The 13,189-nt window shown below is 36.0% G+C and overlaps 1 protein-coding gene across 1 annotated transcript in view; it reads left to right on the top strand.

Moving 5' to 3' along the window:
- Positions 1–13,189, top strand: part of trim71 (tripartite motif containing 71, E3 ubiquitin protein ligase) — a 29,458-nt gene that overhangs the window by 10,314 nt on the left and 5,955 nt on the right. The window contains exons 3-4 of the mRNA XM_066682939.1: positions 8,248–8,415; positions 12,512–12,646. Of these exons, the coding sequence (XP_066539036.1) occupies positions 8,248–8,415; positions 12,512–12,646 (303 nt within the window). The remainder of the gene's footprint in view (positions 1–8,247; positions 8,416–12,511; positions 12,647–13,189) is intronic.

The following is a 13,189-nucleotide window of genomic DNA, read 5'->3' as shown; positions in this document are numbered from 1 at the left end:
TTAAAGCCAGTGTCGGACACAGATTTTCTGAACGACACACACACAGAACACAGAATATTCGAATATTAGCCAAATTATGTGTGTGAAGCCCCAAAGCCCTAAAATTGGTATTTGGGACAGCCCTACTGGTTTTAAAGATGTCTTTTTGGTGACTGTTCTTTATTATGTTTCTGATTTAATAGTAGAGCAACACTTTATTAAAAGTTGCTGCCTAGAAACAAAATTATTTTGGATTTTTCAGCATGGGTGTGGGTGTTTAGCCACGTCATTCACTAGTCTTCAAAAGATGACAGAATAGATGGTATCCATCTAAAATCACACCGTGTTTGTGTAATATGCATGAACAATAATTATTATTGTTTTTAAATAATGATGGATAATATTAATGGTGAACATATTTTGTATAAATGGTGATCAGGTTTCTGCATCATTGCTGTCCAACGAAAAACACGTATAGTTTATGTTGATTTTTAGTTTACTGTTCCATTTGAACACTGCAGCTGTCCTTCACATAGTGTGATAATGTCATTATGAATGGACCAATAGAACTGCTCCAAAATTACTTAAGATAAAAATATTTTACATTGACCATTGAATTTTAGTAAGGTTTTCCTTCTACTTTAAAGTTACTATTATGGAGATAAAGTTTTTAATTAAACAGCAACAGTATACATGTTAGATAAAAGAATCGTGTGAAATAACTGAATGATTGTTGTTTATAGTCCTATTAGGCCTCAGGTTAGGGGTTAACTCTGATAGTCAGGCTGGCTGCTTTGTGGTATTATTTGGGTCAGGGAGGAACTATAAAGACCATTTCTGCTGTCTTGTGTTTGTTTGTTTTTTTTGTGAAACAACCTTGTATATCTTTGCACTCATTCAGTTTTCCTGATGTTATGAAGTGTGTTTAAAAAGTAGAACCCATTGCATTCATCTCACAATCTTTCTTGCAGATTTTCATTTACTTTTTTCTTTCCCCACCCCCACATGCTGAAGGCCTATTTACACTAAGGATGCTCCTCTTATCTGGCAACATCTCAGTATTATAGCATTTGGCCATCTATCTTGTCGGAAACACAATATTTAATCTGAAGAAATTTATTTTAAATTATCCAGTTGATCTTATGCATTGTTGTTGCACGGAACATTTTTGTCTTTATTTTTAAAGGAGAAATGTTGTGAAATTGTGAAATGTTTTACTACTTGCGTGTCTATATGAAAAGCAAGCAGTAGCAAACCAGATTTCCTGATGATTTATTTTCTGAATATTTCTACAATGTTTTTAAATCGTTTATATTTTAGTTAAAAATATTTATTTTCTTTAAAGAATTTTATTTTAAATGCTGCTTTTTTTCTTATAAGTCTTATAAGAATAATTCATCTATTTAAAAATAATAGGGAAAAAATTCACAAATGCAACCTCCCAATCTTCTACCAATATACAGACAAACAAATATAGCTTATAAATTATGGCATAAATTCTGAAAGATAATTAATATCTAAACATAGAACTATGGAAACTTCCTTTGTTCATCGTTTTTGCTATCATTTCAAGACTCTCCAGCATGATCTTGTGGTTCTCATGGCAAGTCTCTGATTTCTAGCAGAGGTCTTTGTAAAGCAGCCCCAAAAATCCTTTGAGCATACATTTTATGACCCTGTTTCGGTGACTCCATTTCCCAGTGCTTCGTAGTTTTTAACTATTTTCATGTGCACTACCCTTGGACTTTGATATTGAATATGGCAGGCCATACTTAAAACAAACTAACCTAAAGAAACCAAGACACAAGCCATCTGGTCTGGAGAGTTGATCTAAGAGCATTTTTCTGAGTGGGTTTCCACCAATGGAGTTGGTGCTTTACAGGAATGTGGAATGGTCAGCACATTGAGTAGTTATTTCCCCATAGATTGATGCCTGTAGATATTCAAAGAACAAGAATCAAAACGCTGCCAAGCTCTCCAAGCTAACATAAGTTAATGTCATTTTCTCCACTTTTACCAACTGATGTTATTTAAACACATTTATAATCAGGTGGATTGTAGGTGTTTGATGTAATCAGAAATATATTATCAGAACAGTAAAACACATTTTAATATAATATTTAGTATTTGGAGTTTTTAAAATATTTATGCTGCACATTTAAAAAGTGCAAAAGAATGTGTACATATAATAAAAACAATGTAGTATTTCTCTACTCTCAGTGCATCACAGCCCTTTAGTGTTTATACTTTACATTTTTAAATATGTGTCTAATTAGATGCGTGTTAGACTTGGTGAGCTGAGATTGAATCTTTTCCTCTTCTTTCCCTGTTTTCTGACGTCATTTAAAGAGTTGTTTCCCCCATAGCCCAAAAGCAGAACTCAAATGGAACATATTTCAGGACGTTTAAATGCTGTTAAATGAAGGAAGACAGACTTACCCAGCTGATAGAGGGAGGGCAATTAAAATGGCATGCAGATGGACCGTGAACATTTTAAGCAATTCCACCAATAGAAGCAGTGGATTGCCAGCAGTGGACTGGTTGTACCAGACTCTTTTATACAGGACATGTATTTATAAAGAAGGGCTTTTGTTATAAATCTCTAATGTCTTGTGAGTGATCATTACGTAATTAACAATTGCTTAATTAACAGTGTCCATATCGGTGCTTCATCATCTCGTTTTTAATTTCCTATATATATTTTTTTTATTTACTTAGAAATGTGTTATTGTGTGTATGTGTTTCCATAAGAGTTTAACAGCTGTTTTCTAACATTTTACCCTGCACATAACCATGCACACACAAGGATGTGTGGAAGGTCTTACATAATTTTATGAGAGCTGCTCCTGGTCCATCAAAGGGACTCCTATGTGGAGCAATGTTGTAAATATCACTTCAGCATATGATCCTGATGATCATGAAGTGAAAGTCTAAGATGTGTAAGAGCATATTTACACCCAGTATGTTAAATTCAGCAAAAAAATTAATTGTGCATTAATATGCAGAAATGTGTACTCTGGGGTTGATGTGCACACACACGTATATGCTTACAACACAAACACAAACTGTGTGCGAGAGACCCAGCTGATTATGTATGGACTCTCCTGAGCAGCCAGTGAGGTCAACCACTTGGGTAGCCACCTCCTACTGTGGTCATAGGGCTACTGAAGGTGTGTGTTTCTATGCGAGTATGAGAGAAATATTTGAATATTAAAGGCATATTTCTTGTGGGATAAGCTCTTTTGATGCTTCAGATAATGACACATTTCCATTTAGCATTTTTACTTGCTTTATACCAGTAACCTTGAAAAAGCAATGAAGAAGAAAGAAGCCAGTAATTTGTGATGTTTGAATCCAATTTAATGTTTCTGTACCTCTGCATTAGAGCTTAAATCACATTTGAATGTAGCCCAAGAATTTACTTTGCTATGTGCTGCTGAAGATGGATTTCACTTGTTTAATTATAAAATCTTTATATAAATTTTTACACAGTGCATTAGAGGCATAAGGCATAAAAAGGGTTCTGTTTGTAATTGGTGATTTTCTGTAATTTCCCATTGTAGTTGATGATCATGACACATTTAGCATTATTAATTGTAAAGAAAATATGTATACTTAAATGATAAACAAAATAGTTGCACACCTCATACCACAGAATTATTATCTGTGAGAGAATGTTGAATTGGTTGCAGAGGACTAGGTTTAGCCACAAAATATTCTTTGTCTGAATTTGTAATTTGCATCCAAGCTGTAGAAACTGAATACTTCTGTACCTGTTAAGGCATTTAAAGAAGATCCACAATTGCCAGGGGCACAAAAAGAGGCCCTCCTCTTCCCAGGTGGGGGTGTGGATGAAGGGGAGAGGCACCATGTACAAGAGAACAAATGAGAGAAATACACACAGACCCAGTTTTTAGTAAAGATTTATATCTGTTGTCTGAGAGTTGGTTTTAGTGTTTGGATACTGCAGTGTTATTTCGAAGAATGTTGTAAGATTACTGTGTTCTCTTTGCCCTTGTAGTAGTCCTAATTCAACATTTTTTTTTTTTTGCATTGCTTTTGGTCTTCATTATTGTAGGAAGGTTTACAGAAATAGGTGGTATTAAATTTGTAAGTTATCTTTCTAGAAGAACTCTACAGAACCACCCTGCTGCCTCTGTCCTTCCAGAGAGCCTTTTCCCAGGATACACTTCTATATGAACCCTGTACATACTACCACTGTCAGGCCATCTGGTCCACAGAGAGAGGGCCAGTTTTTATGAGCAGGTAACTCGAGTGGAATCACAATTCAAACTTTACTGGCAGCTGCGCCTGCTCTACAGTCGGCAGAGATATAATTAGCGTTTGATCAGGCTTTTGGTAAAGCTGTTAAGTTTTGACAAGGCAGCATGGAGAGAACTGTAATGCACTGCTTACATGGATGTGGGGGTGTGTGTTGGTTTTAAATGAAGATTGGTTTTATGTGTGTCTTAATCCACATTTAATTTCCCAAGGAAACATTTGTTTGTGTGTGTGTGGTGTGTTGTGTGTTTTTTATTTTATTTTTTTTTAAGAGGAGTAATGTTTGTATATATTAAAAAGCCTGGCAAAATGATTATGTTGTTAGATACAAATGTGACTGATATATATATATATTTTTTGTTTTACCACAATGAAATAATTCTTCAGCAGCTTGAAAGGTAAAACAATAGATCTTCATCAATCCATCACAAAGATGTCAGAAGTTAGGAAACACGGAGCAAGTGTGATTATGTTTAGTGTTTGAAAGAACTGACAAAGAAGAACCCCTCCCCTTTTTAGTTCAGAGAAATTTATGTGTATCTAATATGTTCATTCTGAGCCCACAGAGGCACATTTGCAAACCATGTTACATAAGGATACAGATTTCTGACTCTTTGTATATATTTGTGTAAATTCTGCACAATATTTCCTCTCTTTAAGAGGTTACATTTTTTCCTGGGAAGAATGTGAGTAGTAACTAAAATTACATCAATGTAGTATATATTATTTATTACTATATTTATTTGCAGCTCAGTTTTGAACCAGTAGGTAACAGAATATGCCTTAGGACTGATTGACCTTACTTAACCCTTGTTCGCAGTGTTTGTGTCATGAAAAATGTGATAAGTTATAAAAACAGAACCTGTGTATAGTTGGAATTATAGATCAATATGAGAAAGTATCAGCTAAAGATATATATCAATCATAACTGCAGTTTTGTATTATTACTTTGGATATTATTAAAACAGCACTCTATTTTAAATTTTACGGTAAAGAAATTTCTGTGCTTTGAAATATGCCGTGTATTATGATGTACTAATGAACAGACAATAGAATAAACATATTCTATTTTATTGCCCATATTTATAGCACAACCAGTTTGATCAGTGTATAAATTAGGAGCTTTTATTGTGTTCTTGCTATTAATGTCTTGCTGTTAATGAAAACATCAATCATCAGTACTTAATAGTGAGTGTTCCTCTTTAAGGTGACATATCTGGAATTACCATTAGCAGGGAAAAAACCCGCGGACCAGTTCTGCCATTATATTTGGCCTAAAAGTCTTTGTAAGGCATTCCAACATCATTTGCTTTGGCAGTAACTTGAGCTTTGGACAGCATATATGCAGTACTTGAGAATGGGATTTTGTGACATGCTTCTCCATCTGTAGCAGGAGATTTAATTCAAATTCAATGAAGTCCAGTTAGTGAAGCCGAGATCCTGAACATCATGTCAAAGTTGCATTTTAATTCAGTGCCATATCCTGTACATTGAAGCAGCCTAGTAGGTAAACCAAAATTTTATATTGTCAAATCAAATTAGAAGTACAATTCAGCATATTTCAACAATGTTTTCACACAGAGCTGGATGAATTATAAATTAAAATATACTGTATATACGATTTTTTTTGTCTGTAATTGCTTATCCAGTTCAGGGTCCCAGTGGGTCTGGAGACTACCCGGAATCACTGGGCCCAAGGCGGGAACACATCCTGGAGGAGGCACTGTATATATAATTTCAAAGAATTTATATGTACAATGCATGCAGTGGATTTCATTTGCATGCATGTGATTGATGGGCCACTAAACCTGTACCATAAAGACTCTAGAAAAGTTAACGGGTGGTAAAAATATAATTCTCAACAGTTGATCAGTCATAGGCCAAGGTCCAGACCCAGGCCACAATGTACCTATTGGTGACTTCTGATCTGTATTATCTTTATATGAGTATACTTTGGATAATTGGCACTAAAGAAAATCTGTTTTAATTCACTGAAATGTCTCAGATATTTTCAAATGTCCTGAATGTTTTTTTGTTTTGTTTTGTTTTTTTTCCCCCCCATCCAGTTTTATTTAGGTGTACAAGTCAAATTATTTTTAATTTGATGATTATAACTGACAACTAATCAAAACCCCAAATTTATTCGTTCATTCATTCATTCATTCATTATCAGTAACCGCTTATCCAGTTCAGGGTCGCGATGGGTCCAGAACCTACTTGGAATCATTGGGTGCAAGGCAGGAATATACGCCAGTCCTTCACAGGGCTAAACACACAGTCACTCACATAGTCACACATATGGACACTTTTGAGTCGCCAATCCACCTACCAATGTGTGTATTTGGACCATGGGAGGAAACCGGAGCACCCGGAAGAAAACCCACGCGGACACGGGGAGAACACACCAAACTCCTCGCAGACAGTCACCCGGAGCGGGACTCGAACCCACAACCTATAGGTCCCTGTGTGACTGTGACACTACCTGCTGCACCATCGTGCCGCTCAACCCCAAATTCAGTTTCTCAGAAAATTTGAATATTACTTAAGACCAATACAAAACAAGGATTTTTAGAAATGCTTTCCAACTGAAAAGTATGAACATGAAAAGTATGAGCATGTACAGCACTCAATACTTAGTTGGAGCTTTTTTTTGCCTGAATTACTGCAGCAGTGCTGCGTGGCATGGAGTCAATCAGTCTGTGGCACTGCTCAGGTGTTATGAGAGCCAAGGTTGCTCTGATAGTTGAGCTCTTCTGCATTGTTGGGCCTGGCATATTGCATCTTCCTCTTTACAATACTCAATAGATTTTCTATGGGGTTAAGGTCAGGCGAGTTTGTTGGCCAATTAAGAACAGGGATACCATGGTCCTTAAACCAGGTACTGGAAGCTTTGTGCAGGTGCCAAGTCCTGTTGGAAAATAAAATCTGCATCTCCGTAAAGTTGCTCAGCAGCAGGAAGCATGAAGTGCTCTTAAAACTTTCTGGTAGACGGCTGCGTTGATCGTGTAAAACACAGTGGACCAACACCAGCAGATGACATGGCACCCCAAACCATCACTGACTGTGGAAACTTAACACTGGACCTCAAGCAACGTGGATTCTGTGCCTCTCCTCTCTTTCTCCAGACTCTGGGACTTTGATTACTAAAGGAAATGTAAATGATTTATTTTTTTTTTTCATCAGAGAACATAACTTTGGACCACTCAGCAGCAGTTCAGTCCTTTTTGTCTTTAGCCCAGGCAAGACGCTTCTGATGCTGTCTCTTGTTGAAGAATGGCTTGACACAAGGAATGCGACGCTGAAACCCATGTCTTGCATACGTCTGTGCGTGGTGGTTCTTGAAGCACTGACGCCAGCTGCAGTCCAGTCTTTGTGAATCTCCCCCACATTTTTGAGTGGGTTTTGTTTCACAATCCTCTCCAGGGCGCGGTTATCCCTATTGCTTGTACACTTTTCCTTCTCTTTGCCTCTCTATTAATGTGCTTGGACACAGAGCTCTGTGAACAGCCAGCTTCTTTAGCAATGACCTTTTGTGTCTTGCCCTGCTTGTGTAAGGTGTCAGTGGTTGTCTTTTGGACAACTGTCAAGTCAGCAGTCTTCTCCATGATTGTGCAGCCTACAGAACTAGACTGAGAGACCATTTTAAAGGTATTTGTGGGTGTTTTGAGTTAATTAGCTGATTAGAGTGTGGCACTTTTACAAAATATTGTAATTTTCTGAGATACTGAATTTGGGATTTTCATTAGTTGTCAGTTATCAAATTAAGAAATAAACACTTGAAATATCAGTCTGTGTGTAATGAATGAGTATAATATACAAGTTTCACTTTTTAAATGCAATTACTGAAATAAATCAACATTTTCATGATATTCTAATTTTATGACCAGCACCTGTAAATAAGGGCAATATGTACTGATTCAGTATATCAACAAATATTATATAACTGTAATATTGTAAATATATTGTTTTGTTTTTGTGTCCTTTCAGGTGCTACGTTTTTTCTGTGAGAGCTGTTCTGTGCCCATCTGTAGGGAGTGCAGTATTGGGAGACATGTGGGCCATAGTGTGTCTTACCTGCAGGATGCACTGCATGACTCCAGAGCGCTCACTATCCAGCTGCTCGCTGATGCACAGCAGGGGAGACAGGCTGTACAGGTCAGTCACACCTGTTAATTTTATATTGTATTGTGCAGGTTTTTCTACCTTTTGTAAAATTTCATTCTGAAATCTTAGTTCCATTTTTGATTTTCTTACTTTCACTGAGACTTTTCAAACAGAGGTTTGCCATAATAGTTAATTTGTTGCCTTTTAAAAGGGGCTCAACTAAATAAAAATCATAAATATACATTACTGTGCAAATTTTTTAGGCACCAGAGATTTAAAAAGCTATTAATCTGAGCAGTAAGTGTTTATTTGCTAAAAAACAAACAACCAACAAATAACGCCCAGCATTAGAATGAAATCAAATAACATCATTACACTAAGTGTGATATTCTGTGGGTTTTACTTTTTCCAAATCTCTCCTCGTGGCAGTCTATATTTGATATTATCACGCAATACCTAGTTTTATTGGTTAATAAATAATGATTTTAAATAATGTGTGCTGTTGATTTAACAGATTCATGCAATCAAGGAGAATCTGAACAAAACATTCTTCTTCAAACTCACTCACACCTACTACTATATAGAAAAAAATTCTTAGCTTTCTTATTTGTTTTTTATTATAATTTGTTTTGTATTTACTGTGATTATGTATAACTTTAGCACCACACCTACTGAGAAGGCATTAGTTTAAATATATATAATTATCTTAGGTGCCTAAGACTTCTGCACAGTACTGTATATCCTGTACAAAAAATGTATTAAAAAATAGTGATGCACAATATATTGGTAGTGATGCACAAATATATTTTTTGTGCTTGTGCAAATGCACTGCTGCCTGTAAATACACAACTATGTCTGCTGTGTGGACATTTTTAGCTCAGTACAGGCACACACAGACTGTGTTCAAACACACACACAGTTAAACGACAGAAAGATACTCTCAACCACCACAGTGCAGGGACCCTACTTATATAAAATACACTGTCTGAAAACACAAACACTTTTTCTCCCTCGCTCACTCTTAGCTGCTTTATGGCATTCTCTCTTTCGAGATAAATTGACGTTCACAACTTCTAATTGACATAATCTTCTCTATATTGATTATATCGGTTATTTTTATTCTGTGATGTACCCACTGTTTGTTCATATACTGTTCCTTTTTAAAATTATGCTACCAAGCTGTAGTCACGTGATTCTGCCTGTCTGCCACAACTTTAGCAGTTAGTACCCAAAAAAGTGTCTGGTGGTTTGGACGTGCTGTGTTTGACTATAATTAAGATAACACTGAACAAAAAGAAGTCAAATGTAAACGCTCAGAAAAAAAAAAGAGAGGAACAAGCTCCCAGCATGGTAAGAAAAAAATATCCCATATTTAATATTGGAGCATATTTACTGTACAAACCTCATCACCAAATTTTGAGGGTCAAAAATACAAAAACAAAATAATCATTAATTAATCATAATCATGATAAAATGTTAAATTAATCGTGATATTGATTTGCGCTTATATTGCCCAGCACTCGTACAAATATTGAAGAAAAAGCTTGTCCTATGACAACCTGTGATAAAATAAATTTGTTTTGCTTTAATCCAATGTGAATTTGCTTTAATTACCAAACGATAAAATTGACGGTTATTAATATCGGTATTGGCTATTCCAAAAATCCCTAATATAAAGTCTTTCCGAAGAAGACTGTGCCTTTTCTAGAAAGATCACCATATCCCCATATTCTCTTACCCTGAATAGACTGGTTCGTTGCACGCTGCCAGCCTGTATTCACTGCCCTGATGACCTGAAAGGGACGGATCATTAGTCCAACCTAGAGGAAATGTTTCTATCACTCACATTTTTTACTGAAAGAAAGACAGCAGGGGGTGAGGATGGGAGTGGGGGCACATCCCCAAAGAGAGCTGTTCACATATTCTTTGGTGACACTGAGCAGAGCTGATATGCAAGAAGACCCAGAATAGAATTTGAAAGTGAAAGGCTAAACAGATTGCTCCATTCTGAATGAGGCTGCTATTGAAGAAAATTCCAGGGGGTGTTGCTACCACACCCTCCCTTTAATGTGGCAGTTGCATTTGCATGCTCCTCCCCATCCCCCACACTGTTCTGTTTGCCACACTTAGCTGCTTTGCACATGGAGAAGTATCTAAAATAAATTGTCTTAAATTGTGCTGCTCAAGTGCACTGATCTTTGGCTTGTAAGTGGAATCTTCTCACAAGGCAAAAAGAAATGTTTGTGTTTGTGTGTGTGTGTGTGTGGGTGTGTGTATTATATATATATATATATATATATATATATATATATATATATATATATATATATATATTTTATTTATATATATATATATATATATAATATTCCTCTTACTGTTTTACAGTCTGGATTTGGCTTTAACAGACCTCAAAGATTTTGTGAAAGGCTTGCCATTTCCTTTTTTAGATCCTCATCAGCTCCTGTGTCATAGTCTAAGTGCAGAGGGACTGGCTGCCGTTGTATGTGGTCGATTGGACTGTTGTACTTGCTCCTAATCCTATTACTTCATGGTGTTAAATGGGAAGCCTCTAAACATTTATGGGCTTGAAAGCTCCAGCAGGGTTTTAACAATGCTAGTGGTAAACACAGCGCTGAAACTGCCCTGACTGTGACAGGCCCGTGCCAAAACAGACCCCTGACTACTCCAGTTGCATCAGTCTTATCTAATCCCATTTACCGGATTTTACCGGTTCAGTTCAGCAGCAGCTTATCCCACCTGACTTGAAGTACCAATCAGGAGTTGCTGAAACAGAATTTACTACCAGAGAAGAGGGTAAACATATGTACGGGAGGTTTAAGGCCATTTTAATGTATATACATGCTTATGCCTGACCTCATCTCTCTGTAATATATTACACAGTACAAGGAACTCTTATTCGGATATCTATATTATATAAGGAATTAAGGTTAATATGATTTTAAATATGCTTGTGTCAATTATAGCTGTCAAAAAAAGTAAAATGATGCGTTTGAGGTCCATGTTTTAAATATTAAATATTTAAAAATCTGTAAATGGGCTACATTTAATGTGTAAATTTGTGGATTGCTTGTCTGTCCAACATGTACAGTGGTTATATGATATTTGATTTCATTTTGCTCAATAAGATATGATAGAAAATTATACAAAAAATGGTTAGAATAAACAAACACAGATTAAAAAAAAAACATCAAGCAAACGTGAGAAGGAAACATTCCATCTGTAATTGGGAGCAGATTTATGTCTGACTTTTTATAGTTCATTTCATAGCTGGCATTCAAAAAATGAGCAGAGGACACAAATCAGCATTTAGTTTACTTTAAAGCTGATGTTATATCAAACAGAAAAATGCATTAAAAGCAGTCAGTGTAAGTGTGATTTGAGGTCACATTTGGCATGCACAGAGGGAGAGCTATGTCCAGATCCCTTTATCCAGAGCATCGTACTGTTTAGACAGAGGCCAGGGGTCATGACACTGCAGTTTGGCCTTTTTTTCTCTCCCATTCTTCAATATGTAACACCACAAAGAAAGGCCTCTTTCTTTCTTGTGTCTATTCAGTTTTTCTGGGAGCTGTGTTTGAGGAAGGTCTTAATTTTAAAGTCGCCTAGGAGTAATATATTTATTCTTATACATATTCTTAGTAATCTAATTTTCGTTTCGGCATTACACAATTTGTTGGAATCTCTTTTCTAAACTTAATTTGTCTCTAAGTCTGACCTTTCTGCTAGCTGTGTGCCTTTTTATATTTAGATTTTTATTTATTTATTAAATCCAGCAGCCCCAATATTGAAATTTGTTGTGAAAATGAATGAAGCTTCAATGGCCAAAATGGAACTTTGTTTTTAAGTTAGCCATTACACTGAATAAATATTTCATTTTGATTATTTTAATCCATTATCCTTGTGCCACTTTAAAACCCCGTGGCTTTGCTGCACGGCTTGGTCAAACTCTGTTAAAGTATATACTTTGCGTGGATCCTAACTCAGTTTGAATACAGCTCGAAACAGTATTCAAACTCCATTAAATTAATCAGATGATCTCAGAATTTAAGTTTGTTGTTGAAAAGTGTGTGTGTGTGTTATTTGCATTTCTTCCATTAACAGTTAATGATCTGAATGTTCTTTGCAGCTGAGCATTGAGAAAGCCCAAGCCATTGCTGAGCAGGTGGAGCTGAAGGCTAAGATGGTCCAGTCAGAGGTGAAAACCACCACACTGCGTCATAAGAAAGCCCTGGAGGAGCGCGAGTGTGAGCTGCTGTGGAAGGTAAACAGGCACTGGGTTTTAGTGCTCAGTGGAGAGGCCTGGTCACATAACCATTAGCATTGGCAACAGGGGCTTTATTCACTTAACTCAAATATTGCCTTACCACTAAGGCTGAACTGAAGACTTGGCAGAAACATGGTCTATTCACTCACAGGCAGATCATTGTGAGGCAGAGGGTCAAAAAGCTCTGTATAAAGTTACAGAACATTCTTTGTTTTTGTGGAAGGGACTTTGAAAGCCTTGGTTTTCAAAGCCTGTGGTATCAGGAGTCATTCAGACAAACTGCTTTGTAAATTAAAAATCAAGACATAAATTTTTTGTTACTTAATGACAAAAGGCTGCTTATAGTCTAGACTCTAGTTTGTTGATTCTATAATGTTTATGCTTACAGTCTTAGAAAATGGTACTTTAAACCAATATCATATTGTAATTTTGTAGTATATATATATATATATATATATTTTTTTTTTTTTTTGTAGTAATTTTTCTATCCCTTGAAAGACTATTTGGGCTCTAAAATTAAATTTAAAGTTACTTTATTAC

Source organism: Hoplias malabaricus, chromosome 10 (assembly GCF_029633855.1).
Source record: "Hoplias malabaricus isolate fHopMal1 chromosome 10, fHopMal1.hap1, whole genome shotgun sequence".
Taxonomy (NCBI): domain Eukaryota; kingdom Metazoa; phylum Chordata; class Actinopteri; order Characiformes; family Erythrinidae; genus Hoplias; species Hoplias malabaricus.
Note: the sequence above shows the minus strand (reverse complement) of the source record. Positions and strands in the feature narration are given on the sequence as shown.